We start from the raw sequence: 20,733 nt of genomic DNA on the forward strand, positions 1-20,733 counted from the left end.
ATCATATGGAAAAACCTGAACGAACTTTTTTTCCAACCCACTATGTTGTATGTTGTAGAGGAAGTGATATAAAAAAACTAAAAATCACCGAAGAAGTAAAATTTGGAGTTTTTCCTGCCTTGATTTAGGCCTCTGTAGATGGTCATCTGCCAGCAATGGCATGTCTACTGCTCTTTAACAGATGGGAATCTCAACAAAATTCCTGCATACCTTGTTAGAGATAAGAGGAGGATGTGGAGGGCTTCCCTGGTGGCTCAGACTGTAAAGAATCTGCTTACAATGCAGGAGGTCTGGGTTCAATCCCTGGGTCGGGAAGATCCTTTGGAGAAGGGAATGGCTACCCACTTCAGTATTCTTGCCTGGAGAATTTCATGGGCAGAGGAGTCTGGTGGGCTATAGTCCATGGGGTCGCCAAGAGTCAGACATGACTGAGTGGCTAACAATTTCACTTTCTTTCAAGGAGGATAAGAACTGGGCTGACTTCTGGAGGGAATTCCTCTGCTTCTGGAAGAATAAGAGGGATTCCCAGTGGGAAGTATGTCCAGGTAAAGGGGCCCTGTGACTTGGCCTGACAGCATCACCCTAAAGAACAAAATCAAAGTCATTCTTAACAGGAAGACTATAGATACATTACGTCCCCATGAGAAAATGATCACAATGGAGGGTACTTAGGGTTATTCTGGAGATGAAATATCAGTTACGTGAAAGGACAGTTGCACAGTTTTGATAATAACAACGTTCAATTACTTAAATTTTTTTAAATTATCTATTTTCTTCATTTATTTTCAGCTGTGCTGGGTCTTTGTGGCTATGTGCGGGCTTTCTCTAGTTTCAGTGAGTGGGGACTACTCTCTAGTTGCAGTGTGTGGGCTTCTCAGTGCGATGGCTTCTCTTGTTGCAGAGCACAGGCTCTGGGTATGCATGCTTCAGTAGCTGTGGCTCGCGGGCTTGGTTGCTCCGCTGTATGTGGGATCTTCCCAGACCAGGGATTGAACCCATGTCACCTACAATGGCAGGCAGATTCTTTACTGCTGGATCACCAGGGATGACCCATCATTTTCTATCTTATAAAAAAAAAAATGCTGACAACATTTCAGTTCTATAAGGATCAAGCCATTAGGCATCACATATCTTAGAGTGTGACCTGAAGGGAATTAAGGATGGAAAACATCAGAAAACATTCTTTGCTTTGGGTATACTGGCCCTTAGTTCAGAAGAACATCTAAGGAACAATTTCAAAGGACCTCAGACTCTTTCATCTTCCCATACACAGTTAGGCAGACTAAAGATAATTTTAATGTGAGATAGCTGTTCTTTGCGATTAGCAGTAATCTTTTCAGGCTTGACTACGTATTTTTTTCCCAGCAAAAAAAGTTTATAGGTATCCTGGCTCCTCCCTTCCCTCTTCCGAGTAGCTCCTCAGAGCTATCTGACAAGCTGTTTCGGGACTGCAGCCTTCCAAAAGTTCCTCAGGTAAAATTTAACTTACAGCCATTTTGTGCGTTTTTTCTTTCGACTGACCATCTTGGTACTTGTCTAGGTTGGGCTCTCAAGGAAGCAGATACTGTAATGAAATTTTGAGTGCAGGAGCTTTATTAGAGAGTTAACATCTGTGAAAGCACAAAGGATGGGGTGCGGAGAGCTGTCACAACATACTGCAGAGCTGACAAAATCTCTGCTAGTTCAGCAGGGAACTCTGGAGCAGACGGCCCCTAAAAGGGCTCCAGTGTCAGGCAAAACAGTTAGACCTGTGCCCTGGCCTTGTTTAGTCAACAGCAGAGTGCCACCCTGAAAATAGCGGGACTTCAGAGTAAAAAGCTGAAGGAAACCCCAACAAAACTAACAGCTGGATGGCTCTAGGCAGAGGGCACTTTCATGACAGGGAATCCAGACATCTTATCTCCACATCTGCCCCAGTACTACTAATTAAATTTTTGCTGGCACTGTCTTTGGTGGTGAAGAGGTCTTAGTGAGGTGTACTCTAATTCTAAAATTCCACATGAGGGACTTCCCTGGTGGTTCATCGGTTGAGAGTCCACTTTGCAATGTTGGGGACTTGGGCTTGATCCCTGGTCAGGGAAGTAGGATCCTACATGAATCGGAGCAGCTGGGCCTGTACGTTGCAGATACTGACACCAAGCACTGCAATGAAAAATCCCAGGTGACACAGCGAAGATCCCACATGCCACACCTAAGATCTAATGCAGCCAAATAAATAATAAAGCAAATAAATAAATATTTATAAAATTCCACTTGGGTTTATGGTAGTAGACCACCACCTTAGGTAACTAGACTTGTCACCACCAAAAGATTAAAGATGAAAAATATCAGATGTTGCTTAAGGCCTCTAAAATGATCAGAATATCATTACCCCCATGCCTTCGCCCAAAAGTTGCTCCTATGGGACAACTCTTCTGCTTGTGATCCATCAAAGATCCAGTCTGACTTCCTGAAATACCACCTCCTTGATCTGTGTGAGATCAGAGATTCTCATTGTCCTCTGGAGAGCCATTCTGAGCTCTTTCTGCCCATTTCACAATGAAGTGCAACAGTGGACAGAAAGAGAAAGGAGTTGGTTCGCTGGTTGGATGGTTCATTTTAAGGATGTATTGCAGCATGGTGCTTAACATAGTGGGGGCTCTGGAGTCTGTCACCACTTGTTAGCGATTGGCTTTGGAAAGTTCCTGAACCTCCCAGTGCCTTAGTTTCCTGATTTGTTAAACCTGGATGACAATCGTGCCTACATCATGGAGATGCTGTGAAGACAAAATAACAGCTCATGCAGTTCTTGGCTTGGGAAGGGGTCAACACATATCAGCTCTTCTCCTTTTCTTTCCCCTCTTTCTCTTCCTCCTCTTCACTGAAAAGACACTTTCCTGTTGAATTTTGTCACCTGCTCTCTAAATTACCAAACCATTCACAAAACTTGGGAGGAGAGTAAAACTGAAAGATCTGTTACTCTAACAAGATTTAGGATGTTTATTTTTGGTCAGGTCACTGGTTTTCACCATTATGTTCTCATTACTGTTCTGGGTGTGCTAGGTGTAAAAAATGGCCTCCGTTCTGTGCAGCAGCTTGTTTGAAAGACAAATGGACATATAAATGATTAATGAAAGTGCAGCTGCATATAAAATTAAGTTCTAAAGGAATGGTATAGATCATAAGCGATGTAGGGCTCTAATTTCATTTTGCTGACACTGGTGGTTGTCTTGATTGTTGAAAGGTAATATCATTTGAGGTGAAATTGTGAGAGTGAGTTCCTGTACAGCTACACAATGAAATGTCATGTTTATTATCTTAAACCGAAAATGCATTAAGTTACACCTGAAGAAAGCCTGGGCTTCCCCGGTGGCTCAGATGGTAAAGAATCCGCTTGCAATGTGGGAAACTTGGGTTCAATCCCTGGGTAGGGAAGATATCCTGGAGGAGGAAATAGTTACCCACTCCAGTATTCTTGCCTGGGAAATTCCATGGACAGGAGCACAGCGGGCAAAAGTCCCTGGGATCACAATAAGTGGGACAGGACTCAGCGACTGAGCAACTAAGCACAAAGAAAGGTTAAAGACATTTAAGTATGACATTATCGTTGCCTCTTATTGTATCAGCCTATTAATACTTTCCACCACTAGATGTGTCAAGATGGCAGAAATACCAAGAACTGATCAATGCCTTGAATAAAACAACGGGGAAGGCTTACATTTTTCAGTTGCTCTCTCAATGAATGTCTCTCCTTGTTGTATTTTTGCTGTTTTTAACTAGGTGATGAGGCGCACCCACTAGCCTTTTTCATTGCAGGGAATCTCCTTTGGGGATTCAGGAGGGAAGTAAAATAGAAAAGACAACTGAGCCAAATCACGTGGGATCATAGTTTTCAGTGTATCGAAACTCTTTGGGTTAAAGAGAACACCGCCCCATCATATTCTTTTACTTGCTAGAGAAACATGCTTTGTGTCTGGTGGGAGATACACACGGTAGGTCAAGTGTGGTTAACCGGTTATTGAGATCGTCTTACTGCACACAAAGCGAATCTTTACTGTTAAACCCTTTGGAATTACTGATGTGAATATGACCCTAGAAGAGTCCTATATTATTTCATTATCTTCTTGTATCCTTTCAGTAACCTAGTGCTCTAGGGGCTCCTTTCCTCGGCGAGATACATGAGTGTGGCTGAAGACTCCTTGTTGGACTCTTAAATCTCTTATTAGCAAGAAGGGGACAAACAAAACAACCTAAAATGATATCTCTTAACTCACTAATGGTTTTTGAATAAGTCTTTTAGGAGTGTCCTAGCATTGTTCTAGGCTGGGTGGATAACAAGACGTGTGAGGAAACACGGTGACCTGTCCTCAAGTGTTCCTGGAATGCGTCTCTTTTATCCTCGACAACGTGACTCTGCCTGCAAGCAACCCTTCGGACTGAAAAGACCAATCAAGGACGGTGATAATTTTTTTTCTCCGCTCCTTTAGCCACCACCCACTCCCGACAGGCTGACAACCTAGATCGCTCCCCTGGACTTGCCTGACTTTTCCATTTCATCCCATTTCATCCCACCCAGCGAAACCCCCCCTTGCGACGCGGATGGGACGCCGGAGGACCCAGCGAGCATGCGCGACCATCCCGAGCATGCTCAGTAGCGCGCACGGCGCCCCGGAGCTTCGCCCCCAAGCTGCGGCCGACGCGGAGGTTTCCGCGGCTTCTGCGGCAGCGACGGGAAGTGAGGCGGCCCGGCCGGGCGATCGCGGCCGCAGAAACAGAGGCGGAAGAGTCGCTGAGGCGACGACGTCGTTGAAGGGGGTGGCCGAGGGGGCTGAGTGCCGAGGGGACTCACCCACTCGGAAGCCGGACCCCGAGCCGGGCAGGATGGATCACCACCAGGCGGGGACTGGCCGCTACCAGGTGGTGAGTTTCTGTCCCCAGCCCCGGCCTCCTGCGCCTCCCGGAACCCCGGGATTGTCCCCCCACCCCTCCGCCCCCCGTGGATTCCAGAGCCCCTTTCCACCGGTTATCCCCGGTGGGGCATGTTGGATGATTTGTTTTTGGCTCTTCTGGCAGGACCGTGCTTCCTTCACATCTCTCGTATTGGAGCCTGCCTGTGGATCCTTTGAGACCCTTCTTTCTAGACCCAGGTCGTCTTTTAGGTCCTTATCCTTCCGCTGTTAGACATCGCCCCCCCCCCCCCGCCCCCCCGCCTCCTTTTAGAACTTATATCTCTTTTATTTCTCACTTTCTCGATCATTTCGTCATGCCCTGACCCAGTTACTTCAGAGATTTTCCAGTGGATTGTGTACTGGAAATGAGTTAACATACCTGCTGGGAAGGTGATCTTCGTCATAGATGGAGTGGGTGGGAAGGAGGGAGAGGTAAGCACTAGGTGGGGTGGGATGTGGATTTGGCTTAAAAAAAAAAAGTGTGGGTTTAAAAATTGCGCAACTGTAGAGAAAGTCGTGGGGCTGATCTATCTATTTCTTAGTCCTAGTTAACCTTGTCATTTTGGCCTTTTCTGTTTTTATTAGAAAAACGACTTTTTTTTCCTATTTTTTTTTTAATTGGTGGGAGGGGAAACAGGAAGTTTTCCTAAAAATGCTCATCGTGTTTGAAAAATTAATTTTCTTTAAGTACAAGGTTTTCCAGTTTAACCATATTAATCCTTTGTAAGTTGAAATGAGTGAAAAGTGGCCCTCTGTGTTTTCCCGTGTCCGTTTTTCTAGTATATATTTTTCTTCTCATTGGAGAGTCCTAGGTAAACCCTGTTTAAAAATGGACTCAGCTATAGTTGACTATTTCCTTGCAGCTAGGTAGCATGTTATTCTGTAAACTTTGAGGTGGTAATTTAGTTAAGCCTATTTTCTGAGGGAAAGGAGAAAAACGTTAATTATGGAGCACCGATGGTACAATTGACAGTACTGTTTGTAAGATTTACAAATCTAGATATGTTAGTGCAGATTTCATATTTCAAATCTATTTACACAGGTGAGACTTATTGTGAACTAAGAATTTCTATTAATAAGTGTACTTTGACAAATATGAAGGGTCCTGAAAGTTAAAATCCCAATGTATGTAGTTTTGTGGTATATATATATATGTATATTTTAAGATAAAAACTCATTATGCATCAGTTTCATCTGGTTTACATCCAGTAAAACCTCCAAATGTTGTATGTTCATTTGGAATTCTGTAAAATGGGGTGTGGGGGGTATACCACAATAAAGTTATTGATCTGAATTCTGTAAAAATTCATCAGTATTTTCAGAATGGTTTGGAAAATATTGCTGCCAGTATGGGAAGACATTTTTCAAGTTGTTACTGTATACACTTTTGATGGTTTGTTTTCTTTTTTTAAGGCATATTCCTATTTTTGCAGATGTTAGTAAAAATAAAATATTGAATATTGTTACCAGTGGGTTTATTTCTTTTCTCTAATCACTTTTCTTTCATTTTCCTATTTGTTTCCCTTTAATAGTGTTAGCCGATTCAAATTCTTTCTCTTTGGGGTTTTGCTTATAAGAGTCAACCATGTTCTCATATACAGATCCCTACTCAAAACATTATTAACTGACGTAACTATGCTTTAAAGTAATTTATTATAATGTCACATTTGCTTTCAGTAGCTATGGTTAATTGTTATTTTTAAGAATTCCTAAAACCAAAATGTTGGAAATTGCTCTGTGATCTTTAAGATACTTTTTCTCTACAACTCCTTTCAAAATAGTGGACAGTATGATATTTTATTGCCCTTTTTTTCCCCTAGGTGGATATGTGCCCCACATAGACTTTGAATGGGTGGAGGCAGTCTTTCAGAGCAGAGGGCAAAAATCTGCCCTTCTAAAGATACTTCTTGATTCAAGTAGGTAGGATATCACCTTCCTTGTAAGGTGAAGTGTTTGAGAATCTTAGTACAATTAAGATTTTAATTCCAGTTCCTGTGTAATTACATGGTAATTTCATCTGTCTAGAATAGCTCTTGGTTTTGTTGAGAATGGCCTGATCAATAACTTTATCTTGGTATATTCCCCACACCCCTGACCCCTCACCCCCCATTAGAGATGTGTCCTATGCAGACTTTGAATGGGTGGAGGTATTCCTTCAGAACAGAGGGCAAGGAAAAAAAAAAAAAGGCAGCTGATTTGGTTGGCAGTAAGCTAGGGACCAGTCTACAGCTCTGGCTTGTGTAACTAACACAACTGTTGTGTGGCTGGCTTTTGTGAAAACTCTGGAATGATTAATAACAACGGAGCAAAGAGCAGTTTCAGTTGTCAAATGTTTAGAGATGACTAAGTAGAAGACAGGAAAATATGCTTGGTGGCGAAATGGTATATACGATGTTAATTTTCCACTTATTCATAGAGTTAAAATTTAGTTTTCCGTATTGATAATTGGGGCTTCCCTGGTGGCTCAGATGGTAAAGAATCTGCCTGCTATTTGGGAGACTCAGGTTCCATCCTTGGGTCAGAAAGATCCCCTAGAAAAGGGGATGGCTACCCACTTCAGTATTCTTGCTTGGAGAATCCCATGAACAGATGAGTTAATGGTGATGCCTAGGACCATCAGAATGACTTACTGTCGTTAACGAATTCTCAAGCTTTATGTGAAAACTACTTTTTCTGTGATCTCTGCTCCATCGTTAAGTGTCTAAATTTTGTTCAGGAAAACAGTGTTTACAATGTACAGAGCTAAACATATAAAAACCTTGCCTTGTTACCCTTCTAATTTCAGAAAAAGCCATGTGGTTCCATTGTGTTATGGGAAGCTGACTTTTGTTTGGTAGGAAATGGGCAGTGGTGCCAGACTGTGAAGTAGTTGACTTGGCTTGGAGCTGTTATGCCACATTCTGACTTTGATGTTCTCTATTTTAAAGGACTTGTGTACTTGAACCACCAAGCTGACTGCTAAGTTTTCAAAGGTATTCTGTGCACAAGTTAAATTGGCACTGTTGATTGCAGCAGTAGTTTTCCAAACTGGAGCGAGCATTCAGAATGAAGATAATAGATGGTTTTAGAAGAAATAGAATACATATTAGCATATGTGTGTGCTAAGTCGCTTCAGTTATGTCTGACTGTTTGTGACCCTATGGACTGTAGCCTGTGGGACTCCTCTGTCCATGGCATTCTCCAGGCAAGGGTTTTGGAGTAGGTTGCCATTGCCTTCTCCATGGGATCTTCCCTGACCCAGGGATCAAACCCCAGGCCTTTTAAATCTCCTGCATTGGCAGGCAGGTTCTTTACCATTAGCGCCACCTGGAAGAACATATATTTGTATATTAAAACTGTGAGAGCTTCTGCCCTGAAGACAATGGTTTGAATTTGTTTAACCTAGCTCTTCCTAAACCACAGATTTTTAGAGACAACTTTGATGAGAGACAACTTTGATTCTATTAACATTTCCAAAACGTTAGTTTTCTATAAGAATGAAGTATTCGTACTATGATATAGATGCTTTGCTCTAACATATGGTGAATTAGAGTTGCTCTTGATAAATCAGCTGGGAAGGAGGTTGACTATTGATGATTAAAGAAAACCCTCACATCTTTAATGTCATCTGAGCCTATAGTTAGGTTGTGTTGATTACAATTTGTGAGACCTTGGCTTAGTTATCTAACATCTTAAAGCCTCAGTTTCCTCATATTAGTACCTACCTCATTAGGATTATTATGAGAATTATATAATGTAATATATGTATAAAATATAGTGTAGAGATGGATATATAATAAATATTATGAATAATGCAAGGTAAATAAACTATAAAATGTTACATAAATTGTAGTTTTTGCTGGTGTCTGTGTTTTTGTCTCTTATTTAGCAACATGAAAATCAACTAGCTCTTTGTTGTCCATGTCAAGAACTCTGAAAAATCTTAAGATTTGATTTTGCCATATTTACAAGCTGACAATTAGTCTGTTAATGTTTCATGGTTGCTGGCAGACAAACAGGAGACTCCCAGGTCAGAAACAAGTGACATTACTAGTCACAGCACTGCACACTCATGAATGTCAGCCTGTTTGTGCTGTCTTTCCTTGTAACCAGGTCCCATGAGGATGATGGGTCTAGATGGATGCACATAGTAGATCACAGCCAAGGAGCTCAGGACCAAGGGGCCAGCACTTTTTTTTTTTAAGCAAGCTGCAGGCATTATAGCAAACAACAAACAAGCTAGTTTACGTCTCCCTGAGAGGCAGTTGTCAGCTGTGGTCACCTTGACCTTCTTTGTTGCCTGTGTGACTTATTAGAAGAATCCTCGCAGTATGGTGAAATGGACAAGCTTTGCAGACTGTCACACGCAGTAAAAATGTGCAAGGACAGTCAGACACCCAGCTGGCTGCCTGAGCCAGGAGTACAGGTTCTGGGTGAGTTGTGGCTTTTAGGTGCAGCCATGTACTTTTGTTTCACATTTAAAAGAAATATTTCAGTCTTTTACTTTATGTTTCAGTTTTTCCTTCCTCTCTTGTCCCAGCCAGATTACTTGTCACTTGTTTGTTTCCTTTGAACTTACTAATATCTTTTATCTGATCTACATTCTTCCCACACCTCTTTTACATCATCAGGGTCCATTGCTTAATCTAGGTACTTTTCGTTCTTTTCATGCTTAAGTTCTTTTATGTTGACATTGTGAACTTTTCCTTGAAACTCCTTCCTCATTCCTGAAATGAAGGAGCTCTCTCCTCGGCCTGCAGTGCAGGAGGCAGAGGAGATGTAGGTTTGATCCCTGGGTCAGGAATATCCCCTGGAGGAGGATATGGTAACCCACACCAGTGTTCTTGCCTGGAAAATCCCATGGACAGAAGAGCCTGGTGGGCCACAGTCCATGGGGTCGCAAAGAGTTGGACGTGATTGAGCAACTAAGCACTGACTGCCCTGATTTTTCTTCTCTCCATGAACTCACTTTGTACTTACTCTTCAAATGTTGATATCTTCTATGGCATGGACTGTTGTAATAGCCTGCTTAGAACTTTCTTCCTTCATCTAATCATCCTTCGGTATATGCTTGCACTGCATGAATTGTAGAATATAAATTTGATTTTCATTTCCTTGCTTAAAAATCTTCAGTGGCCTCATTGAATCTCCCCCACCGCCCAGTTTAATATGAAAACTTCCAGGGACTTCCCTGGTGGTCCATTGGTTAGGACTCTGTGATTCCACTTCTCGGGGCATGGGTTTGATGTCTGGTCAGTGAACTAAGATCCCACAGACCACACAATGCAGCCAAAAACAAAACAAAAACTTTCAAATATATTCAAAAGTTGAAAGAATTGTACAGCTAACTTCCATATACCACATACCAGTTGTTGGGCCTACATTTCTCAGTTCAATTCAGTCGCTCAGTCGTGTCCGACTCTTTGTGACACCATGATGTGCAGCCTGCCAGGCCTCCCTGTCCATCACCAACTCCCAGAGTCCACACAAACCCATGTCTATTGAGTCGGTGATGCCATCCAACCATCTCATCCTCTGTCATCCCCTTCTCCTGCACTCAATCTTTCCCAGCATCAGGGTATTTTCAAATGAGTCAGCTCTTTGCATCAGGTGGCCAAAGTATTTTAGTTTCAGCTTCAACATCAGTCCTTCCAATGAATATTCAGGACTGATTTCCTTTAGGATGGACTGGTTGGATCTCCTTGCAGTCCAAGGGACTCTCAAGAGTCTTCTCCAACACCACAGTTCAAAAGCATCAATTCTTCGGCCCTCAGCCTTCTTTATAGTCCAGCTCTCACATCCATACATGACCACTGGGAAAACCGTAGCCTTGACTAGACGGACCTTTGTTGGCAAAGTAATGCCTCTGCTTTTTTAATATGCTGTCTAGGTTGGTCATAGCTTTCCTTCCAAGGAGTAAGCGTCTTTTAATTTCATGGCTGCAGTCACCATCTGCAGTGATTTTGAAGCCAAGAAAAATAAAGTCAGCCACCGTTTCTACTGTTTCCTCATCTATTTGCCATGAAGTGATGGCAAATTCAGTTTTCTAAATGTTGAGCTTTAAGCCCACTTTTTCACTCTCCTCTTTCACTTTCATCAAGAGGCTCTTTAGTTCTTCTTCACTTTCTGCCATAAGGGTGGTGCCATCTGCATGTCTGAGGTTATTGATATTTTTCCCGGCAATCTTGATTCCAGCTTGTGCTTCTTCCAGTCCAGCATTTCTCATGATGTACTCTGCATATAAGTTAAATAAGCAGGGTGACAATATACAGCCTTGACACACTCCTTTTCCTATTTGGAGCCAGTCTTGTTCCATGTCCAGTTCTAACTGTTGCTTCCTGACCTGTATACAGGTTTCTCAAGAGGCAAGTCAGGTGGTCTTTTATTCCCATCTCTTTCAGAATTTTCCACAGTTTATTGTGATCCATACAGTCAAAGGCTTTGGCATAGTCAATAAAGCAGAAATAGATATTTTCTGGAATTCTCTTGCTTTTTTGAGATCCAGCAGATGTTGGCAATTTAGTATTTGTGTTACTGTATCCATCTTATTTTTTGAGCTTTCAGAATAAGTTGCAGATATCGGTGTACCTCACTGAAAACCACATGCTTATCATTAGCCTACAGTTAACTGTTGCTTTTTGGTTTTTGTATAAAACTGACATATAGTGAAATGCACAGATCTTCCGTGGCCTATTAGATGAGTTTTGACAAGTACATACATATTTGTGTAACCCAAACCACTTTTAATATATAGAGCAGGGACCAGCAAACTACATTCTAACCCTTGTTTTGTAAATAAAGTGTTATGGTAGTGCAGCTGTGTCATTCATTTACAGTGGCAGAATTGGCTTTTGAGGTAGAGCCCAGAAAGCCTGACATAATTGCCTTTCTGCCCTCTATGGCAAAAGTTTACTGACCATTGGGACAGAACATTGCTGTCATCATAGAAAGTTCACTCGTGACTCTTCCCTGTTGATTCATACCCACCAGGTGATTGTTATGCTCTTTTGTTTTTCACTTCAAATTAGATTTCCCTAATTCTAGAATCACACAGCATATGGTCTACCAAGCTTCTTTCACTCTGCATGCTGTTCAGGAGCTTGATCCATGTTACTGTGTGTATTGGTGCATCCCTTTGTATTGTTGATGGTGTTTCATTGTATGGACACGTATGACTGTTTGTTTCTCCATTGCTCTGTTGATCGACATTTGGGTTGTTTCCAGTTTTTGGCTATTACAGTTAAAGCGGTTAGGAATCTTCTAATGCGATCTTTCTGTGGTTATATGTTTTCATTTCTCTTCGGTGAAATTACTGGGTAATACGTAGATGTATGCTTAATTTTATGAGACATCACCAGACTTTTTTCCAAGTCTGTGTTCCATTTCCACATGTACCATTTTACACTTAGACCACCAATGTATAGAAGCTTTGGCTGTTTCACCACCTTGCCAAAATTTTGATGTTTTCAGACTTTATACTTTTAGCCATTTTAGTAGGCTTACTGGATTTTGAAGTATAAATTTGTGTTCTTTTTTTAATAAGTCTTTTTAAAAAATTGCTTACTTTTGGTTGTGCAGGGTCTTTGTTAATATGTGGACTTTTCTCTAGTTGTGGTGCTCCAGCTTCTCACTGCAGTGGCTTCTCTCCTTGGGAGAACGGACTGTAGGCGCGTGAGCTTCAGTAGTTGTAGCACACGGGCTCAGTTACTCCGTGGCACGTGGGATCTTCCCAGACCAGGAATCGAATCCGTATCCCCTGCATTGGCAGGCAGACTCGTTACCACTGAACGACCAGGGAAGCCCCTAAATTTAGGTTTCTAACGTGCAGATTCCTTGACTAGACCTTGCCATACCTATACAGTGCTGCATCTTAGCAATCTCCCCCTCCCGCTTAATTTTTATGCAATAACCACTGAAGTCCGGCAGGACGTACTTCTTATTAGCTTCGACCCTAATATCTTCTCTCATGCTTCCCTGACTTCACATGTGTTTGTTTCTCATCTAAAGTTCTGTGCCGAAACCCTGTGGTTTCTTTTGCTCTATAAAATTCTGTTCCTAAATGTAAAAACTCCTATGAAATTATAATTGGAAGAGGAGGCAGGGTGAGTTTCATGGATATGTCATCTCTCCATCACGGCAGAAGGAAAGTTGAGAATCACAGTGTCAGAGAACTTGTTATTCTGAATCGTGTTTTTGTGCTTCTTTGTGTACCTTCTAAGGTGCTTCGGGGTTCTGGGAATGTCTGATTTTTATTGCCTCTTTAATATAGATTTTAAACTTAAAAAAAAAACTGTGAGGAAATGCACACTCAGGTGTGTTTAAAACCAGGTTTAATTTGTGTTGCCAGGGTAGTTTGTTTTTGGACAGACCCCACATTAAAGTTTCTCTGGCTGTTTCTGTGCATGTAGCAATAGTGGCTAAGAGTGTGTCATTAGTTTGCTTGAGTACAACTCATTTAAAAAAATTATACAAACAAGTGAGCAACCTTAGAACGCCTGAACAATGCTGAATCAGATGCTAGCCATCACTTACGCATATTTGAGCATTCCATGAGCTAATAATGGTGTAGTGTTTGTGCAGTCACAAGTAATTGCATTGGGATTATGTCCTAAAAATAACATTATAGATAGCATATGTGCATGTTGTATGTTTTAAGCACCTCTTGTCAGATTAATACTTAAAGCATGGGAGCAGTTTTTAGATATCATTATTGATTAACTATGAAACCAAGGTCCTATAACTCATTCAATATTAATTTTAAAGTATCTCTATCTGCCAAATTCTGTTTTAGGTACTGGTGAACAAGACAGTTCTTGTCTCATGGCTCATACTTTGTTGGAGGAAAGGCAGGTAAATAAGTAAGCATAATTTCAGATAGTAATAGGTGGTTTAAAGAAAGTGAAGCAGGATGCTGGAATAAATAATACATTTTATCAATAATGAAGTAGCAATAATATTTTAGAACAATAATATTTTTTTGTGTTATATCAAGAATATGCTGAGAACTCCGCTGTGTGCTTTTACACTTAAGAGCATGTTTATTCTTTAGAATAGTTCTGTGAAATAGATAACGTCATGATCCTCATTTTGCAGATGGAGAAAATCGAGACATAAAGAGGTTAAATAATAGGCATGTGTATGAATCCAGGTGTGATGGATCTGGTATTCAAATCTTGATGCTTTAGTTTTATATTGTTTCATAACAAACTACTCAAAACAAGCATTTTATTATGTTTCAATTTGGCTGTGATCAGTAGAGCGGTTCTTCTGCTCCATGGGCTGTTAACTGGGGCTCCAGCCATTTGGGGACCTGATTGGATTGGAATATTCAAGATGACTCTTACTCCCTTCACTAGCCGTTGATGGTGCCTAATGACTGGAAGCTCAGCTTTGACCATTGATCATTTCATTTCTCCTCTGTGTGTGTCCTCTTCATGCTCCCTCCCAATGTGACTGTGGCCTTTCACATCACAGAAGGGAAAACGAAGCTGCCATTCCTCTTAAGGCTTGGACTTAGAACTCCAGAATGTCCTTGTTGGTTAAGAGACTTCCCTGGTGGCTCAGACGGTAAAGTGTCTGCATACAATTCAGGAGACCCGGGTTCAGTCCCTGGGTCAGGAAGATCTCCTGGAGAAGGAAATGGCAACCCACTCCAGTACCCTTGCCTGGAAAATCTGATGGACGGAGAAGCCTGGTAGGCTACAATCCATGGGGTTGCAAAGAGTCGGACACGACTGAGCGACTTCACTTTCACTTTCTTTCTATTGGTTAAAGCAGCCATAAATCCAGCCCAGATTCCTGTGGGAGCGTCTGTTGCACTTCACGGACTTGGGCTTCCGTAGTTGTGGCACACGGGCTCCCAATGCAGCTGAATAAAGAATGAAAGAAAGGAGGTTTTTTTCTTCTTAAAGAATTTAAAGGTGACCATGGAGCATTAAGCCCCAAGCATGAGGCTCTCCACTGGCTGGGTCCATGTGACTGCCCTGGTCACGTGCTCCTAAAGAGACCCCTGAAAGGCATTTTACTGTGAGGATAGTAGTGGTGGTGGTCTGGTCTAGCGGTCAGCACACGTTCTGTAAAGGACCAGATAGTAAGTATTTTAGGCTTTCCAGGTCATGTGGTTTCTGTCACAGTTGGCTACCAGATTGGCTGTTTCAGTGCAAAGTATCCAGCTTAATATATAAGCAAGTTAACACGGCTATGTTCTAAGAAAACTTTATTTACAAAAACAGATGGTAGGCTGAATTTGGCTTGCTAGCTGTAATTTGCCCACCCTCGATGTAGGTGAAAGAGGAATGTACCTCGTAAAGGCCTTAAGTTTGGGCATGTTGCAGGATGCTTCTGACAGATTATTATTTCATTCAGTCTTGAATTAAACCCTTAGGAACTGTGGTAAAGTTGTTTTGCATCACTTACTTCTTGTAACTGGTAATCAGGCAAGCACCTGGTCTATCACTAGAATTGGTGTGGAGACCCCAATTACAATATGACATTTCCTGTGAAAAAAGCAGAGACTAAGTTTCTCATGTCTCATAGAATCTTCATTCTGTTAGAATGGTCGCATCATTGAGGCCATTTAAAACACAGGACCGCCTTCCCAGTACTCTCATTTTCTGTTTCATTTTTTTTCTGTGGTACTTGTCACCACCTGATATTTTCAAATATTTATTTGTTTAATTTCTGCCTCCCCCACCCCCACCGTGTATAAGCTTCACAAAGACAGATCTGTTTTGTTCATGGCCATGTCTGGCATCACTGACTCATGGCCATGAGTTTGAGTAAGCTCCGGGAGTTGGTGAAGAACAGGGAAACCTGGGGTGCTGCAGTCCGTGGGGTCGCAAAGAGTTGGACACGACTGAGCGACTGAACTGACTGACTGATATCTGTCAGTATCTGGCATATGGTAGGCAGTTAGGAAGTATCTGATAAGAATGACTGAGTGATTGGTGTTAGCTCAAGACCAGTTCCATAGATTCAAAACCTTGTGTCTGTGTTTTTATTCTGATTCTCATTTTTATAAGAATTCTTTTGTTTTTTTCATGCTGCCGAGACTTGGACTCTCTCAGGTTGTGTGTGTGTGTTTTGCATGACCTTCTAGCTTAACATATGCTGCTTAGTGTTACGTGTCTCTTTTCCTCTCCCTTCCCCCACTCCTTCTCTACATGCACACGTGCACACACACACGATTGGTTAACATATGCTGCGTAGTGTTAGGTGTTTCTTTTCCTCTCCCTTCCCCCACTCCTTCTCTGCATGCACGCGTGCACACACACTCGATTGGCCCCATAGGGTTGTTCAGTAAGGAACTCATGGAGCCGTGCGCAGTGGCTCTGCTTAGTACCTTCACTGACTGTGGAATAGTGGGTACTGCTTTTATTTTCCTTATCTGTCTTATATTGACTACTTACAGAGTATTTTCTTTTTATTTTTTCTTTAATGTCACATCTACATGCTAAAACACTGATTGTATGTGTATTAATAATATATTGTTTTAAAAGTTTATATATATTCTACATGCGGAGGCCTGACTTAAGCTTAAATAACTATGGAATACATTCTGCTGACCTTATTAAATGTAAATTTACTCAAAAGAGCATTGTAGTTAGGGCTAGCCTATCTATCATGTGATTATAAATCATCGTCTGTGTTTTCGTGTTACGGTTTCTTCCAAAAGTTTGGTCACTTAGCTGGAATTAAGGTGTGGGTAAGATTCTTGTTAAAGACATGCCAAGTGCAAGTTGGGAAATGCTGCAGTAGTCTGAGGTTTACTATCAGATTTATTTCAGGGTTTTGACTTGCCTGCTTTTAAGATTTGAACATCAGTACTTTAATATTTTAAAAGTTTAGGAATGTGCTGTGGTTTAGGTTCTCTGTGGTGTTTCTCCAGAATTACCCATTACATTATGTAAAGAAATTGGGCTGTTTGGCAGAGGCTTTGAGAATAAGGAAATAAACTGGATAGTTTTACTTCTTTATGAATTTTGAGGCTCTTGGGACTTGTGGCCTGTTGGATGCTAGACTGAAGAAACCCAGTAGTTTCAAAGCACATTTGTTCTCATTTGGGTAGAGTGTTCATTTATGTCGGGGTGACTTTTTGTGTGATTTCCCCAAAAGGGGAAGGATGAGCACTTGAAATAATACTCGACCCTTTAAAATTTTTGTTTGTAACCTTAGAGAACAGTATGAGTCCTTGTTAACTTCTGTCTGCTTTATTTGTTCCTGCACTGCACACGTACGTGTTTTGAACGCTAATGTTTTTGTTTTCTTACCTTGCACCTTGCCGGCCACCACTCCACACCATGCTCCCCTTGCCTTCTGGCTTTGGAACATATTATTGCCCTTTTCTCTTTTCATTCTTCTTCTTCCAGGATGAATTTCTATTCTTTATCCAAATCTGTTTAGATGTTCTTTTCTCCAGAAAACCTTCCCTCTTCCTCTGCCTCCCCAGCTCCATTTCCTCCCTTTCCTCCCAGATTCACTGTATGCTTTTAACACTGTGCTCTTATCACAGTCTTTGCTCCATGGTATGCATTTTGTAAACTCAATGCGAATTAGGGCTTAGGTCTGTCTTATTTATAATAGTATATAGTGTAGTTCTGGGCCCATTATATAGTGCATTGTAAATACTTATTGAAATAAACATGCTATTTCTGAATGAATTCAAGTATATCCATGAGATTACTGGTATATTTATAAAGTGAATAGATTTCCAGAGTTCTTTTATGTAAAAGTGACATTATATTGCCCAGCCCATACAGTGATATTTTGGATGTCCATAATTAGAGTATATACTTTGCTTTTAGAATAGTGCAGAGAAATCTGTTTAGATGAATTCTGGTAGTTTTACATAATTCCTCATCTGACTGGTGACTTGCATTTGCAAATAATTAACCATGGTTAGATTCTTTGGTTTACTTATGGACAGAAGGAAAATGTTTCCAGATATTGTGAAAGCAGGGATTATTTTCTTCAACCACCTCATTTTACAGAAGACTGCCCGAGGGAGGATCTGTTTAGGGGTTTTCAAGCAAAGCTTGGAGGACAGATTTTATTCTCTTACGTATAAACATTATCAGCTGAGTTAAAAGCTGGGAAACAGAACTTTCATTATGGTTGCTTTCCTTTTATTGATGGCCATACCAGACATGGCGATACTGCTGGGCTTGACTGATATAGGAAGAACCTGGTAGTCACTGGCCAGCCGATTGTCGATATCCCAAAACTGTGTAATCTTTCAGTGGGCTGGATTCAGCTTGTGAGTGAGTTTTCTTTGACCAGCATATGTTTTTTAAAGTCAAAACAATGCAAGTATACAGTTTCAAAAGTTAGAGTAGAAAAAGACAATGAGAAACATCAGTCCTCCTTTCCCAGGCCTGGTCCTCCAAGCTTCTCCTCAAAAGAACACAGTCTTTAACTGTTTTAGCTGCTTTGGTTATTTAACTTTGTATTTTTAATGCAATGATATTAAGCTACTACTTGATGTGTTTGTTCTGCTTCGGTTTCTTCCATGACCTACTTTTTCTTCCCAGATCATCTCTGTAGTCTCACCTCATAGGTTCACATCTTGGCTTCTCACTTAAAGCACTGTACCCTTGAGCTGATTACATAACTTCTCTGTGCCGCTTCCTCACCAGTAAAGTAAGGATATAGTGTAGCTACTTCCCTTACTAATAAAAGATAGAATTATTGGGAAGAGCAAATGTGTGAAAGGCTCCTAACATTTGGTTAAGTCGATAATTAGTATTTACATTTTATGACTATGAAAGCATTGTTCACTAGTGAGTCAAAGTGGTGTGTTGTGTATAATTTTTAAAATTTTTCATAGGGTTGCCTAGTTTTTATGTCTTCATTGTTTATTTATTTTTATTGAGATGTAGTTAATTTACAGTACTGTGGTAGTTTTAAGTATACAGCAAGGTTATTTGGTTGTGTATATAGCTGCATTCAGGATATTGAGTATAGTTCCTTGTGCTATGCAACAGGTCCTTGCTGTTTACCTATTTTATGCATAGTAGTGTGTATGTGTTAATCCCAAGCTCCTCTCATTTATCCCTTACCCCCACCCCTTTGTGTATCTGTGGTTAATTCTTTACAGATCTTCTGTCATTTTTCAGAATTTGCTTTTCAGCTGTGTTTTTGGCTTGATCACATGGATTGGATAGGTATTAGTTCCTTTATTTTGTTCTTTGAAGACTTTCTTCCTAGAGCCCTCCATCCTCCAGTTTCTAACTATTAATATTTGTTCTTTTAGGCCTGGCACACAGCTGTCATACCAAGACTTTCTTCCTCACTTTGCTGTGTTGGATCGTCTATATCTTGAATTCCATTTGATTTCCATTTATTTGGGATTTTCATATAGTCTTTATAAGATTTTCTAATTTTTTGTGTGTGTGTGTGGTAATAGACCACATTCACTGTGGTCTGATTCCTTTTAAATTTATTGAGACTTGTTTTATGGCCCAGTATATTACCTTGGTGATATATTATGTGTACTTGAAAAGAATGTATATTCTTCAGTTGTTGGATATAGTGTTGTATAAATGTCAGATCTCAGCTTGTGGGATCTCAGCCCCCTAACCAGGATTTGAACCCAGGCCATGGCAGTGAAAGTGTGTGTTCCTAGCCACTAGGCCACCAGGGAACTCCCTATAGATACATATTTTGGGAACAGAAAATTCCTGACTGAGTTTGTTTTCTTTCAGCCCTTTAAGATTTTGTTCAATTTTCTTGCGATGATCGTGGTTTCTGATGACAAACCTGTAGTTATTTGAATCCTTGTTTCTCTGTATGTAATATATTGTTTTTCAGGCTGCTCCATTAATTTCTATCTTTGATTTTTTATTTATTTTTTTCGATTTTGGCTGCACCTTGCAGCATGTAGGGTATTAGTTCCCTGACCAGGGATGGAACTCTTGCCCCACTGCATTGGAAGTGGAGAGTCTTAACCACTGAACTGCCAGGAAAGTCCCTGTCTTTGATTTTTAGAAGTTCTATTATGATCTGTCTAGGTGTAATTTTCTTTGAATTTGTTCTGCTTTAGTCTCACTGAAGTTTAATTTGTTAATTTACTCCTTTCATTACTTTGATGAGTTATGGACATTATTTCTTCAGTTTCTTTTTCCTGTTTTTCTGTGAGTTTGAAGTTACTTGGTTTCTACACCTTTTAAAGGTTTAGAGTTCTTGTGACTCTGTTAGCATATTTATTTTTTCTATTCTTTTTCATTTCTGTTCTTTAGAATGGATGAATTGTCTAAGTCAATTTAAATTCACTCTTTCTTTGTGCTGTGGATCCCATCCAGTGAATTTTTTGTTTCATGTATTTAATTTTTCCAGTCTAAAGTTTTTATTTGGTTCAATTTTTTGTTTTCTATTTATCTTCTGAGTTCAGTTCAGTTCAGTTCAGTCGCTCAGTCGTGTCTGACTCTTTGCGACCCCATGAATCGCAGCACGCCAGGCCTCCCTGTCCATCACCAACTTCCGGAGTCCACACAAACCCATGTGCACTGAGTTGGTGATGCCATCCAACCATCTCATCCTCTGTCATCCCCTTCTCCTCCTGCCCTCAATCTTTCCCAGCATCAGGGTCTTTTCTAGTGAGTCAGCTCTTTGCATCATGTGGCCAAAGTAGTGGAGTTTCAGCTTCAACATCAGTCCTTCCAATGAACACCCAGGACTGATCTCCTTTAGGATGGACTGGTTGGATCTCCTCGCAGTCCAAGGGAGTTCTCAAGAGTCTTCTCTAACACCACAGTTCAAAAGCATCAATTCTTCAGCGCTCAGCCTTCTTTATAGTCCAACTCTCACATCCATACATGACCACTGGAAA

At 40.9% G+C, this 20,733-nt stretch overlaps 1 protein-coding gene across 1 annotated transcript in view; it reads left to right on the forward strand.

The window, feature by feature from the left end:
• The first annotated feature begins 4,466 nt into the window (after positions 1-4,466).
• The window catches only part of NDFIP2 (Nedd4 family interacting protein 2), a 71,706-nt gene continuing 55,439 nt past the window's right edge, over positions 4,467-20,733 (forward strand). Inside the window, exon 1 of the mRNA XM_027557783.1 lies at positions 4,467-4,899. Within this exon, the coding sequence (XP_027413584.1) occupies positions 4,579-4,899 (321 nt within the window). The 5' untranslated portion in view covers positions 4,467-4,578. The remainder of the gene's footprint in view (positions 4,900-20,733) is intronic.

The sequence above is a fragment of the Bos indicus x Bos taurus genome, chromosome 12, assembly GCF_003369695.1.
Source record: "Bos indicus x Bos taurus breed Angus x Brahman F1 hybrid chromosome 12, Bos_hybrid_MaternalHap_v2.0, whole genome shotgun sequence".
Lineage (NCBI taxonomy): Eukaryota > Metazoa > Chordata > Mammalia > Artiodactyla > Bovidae > Bos > Bos indicus x Bos taurus.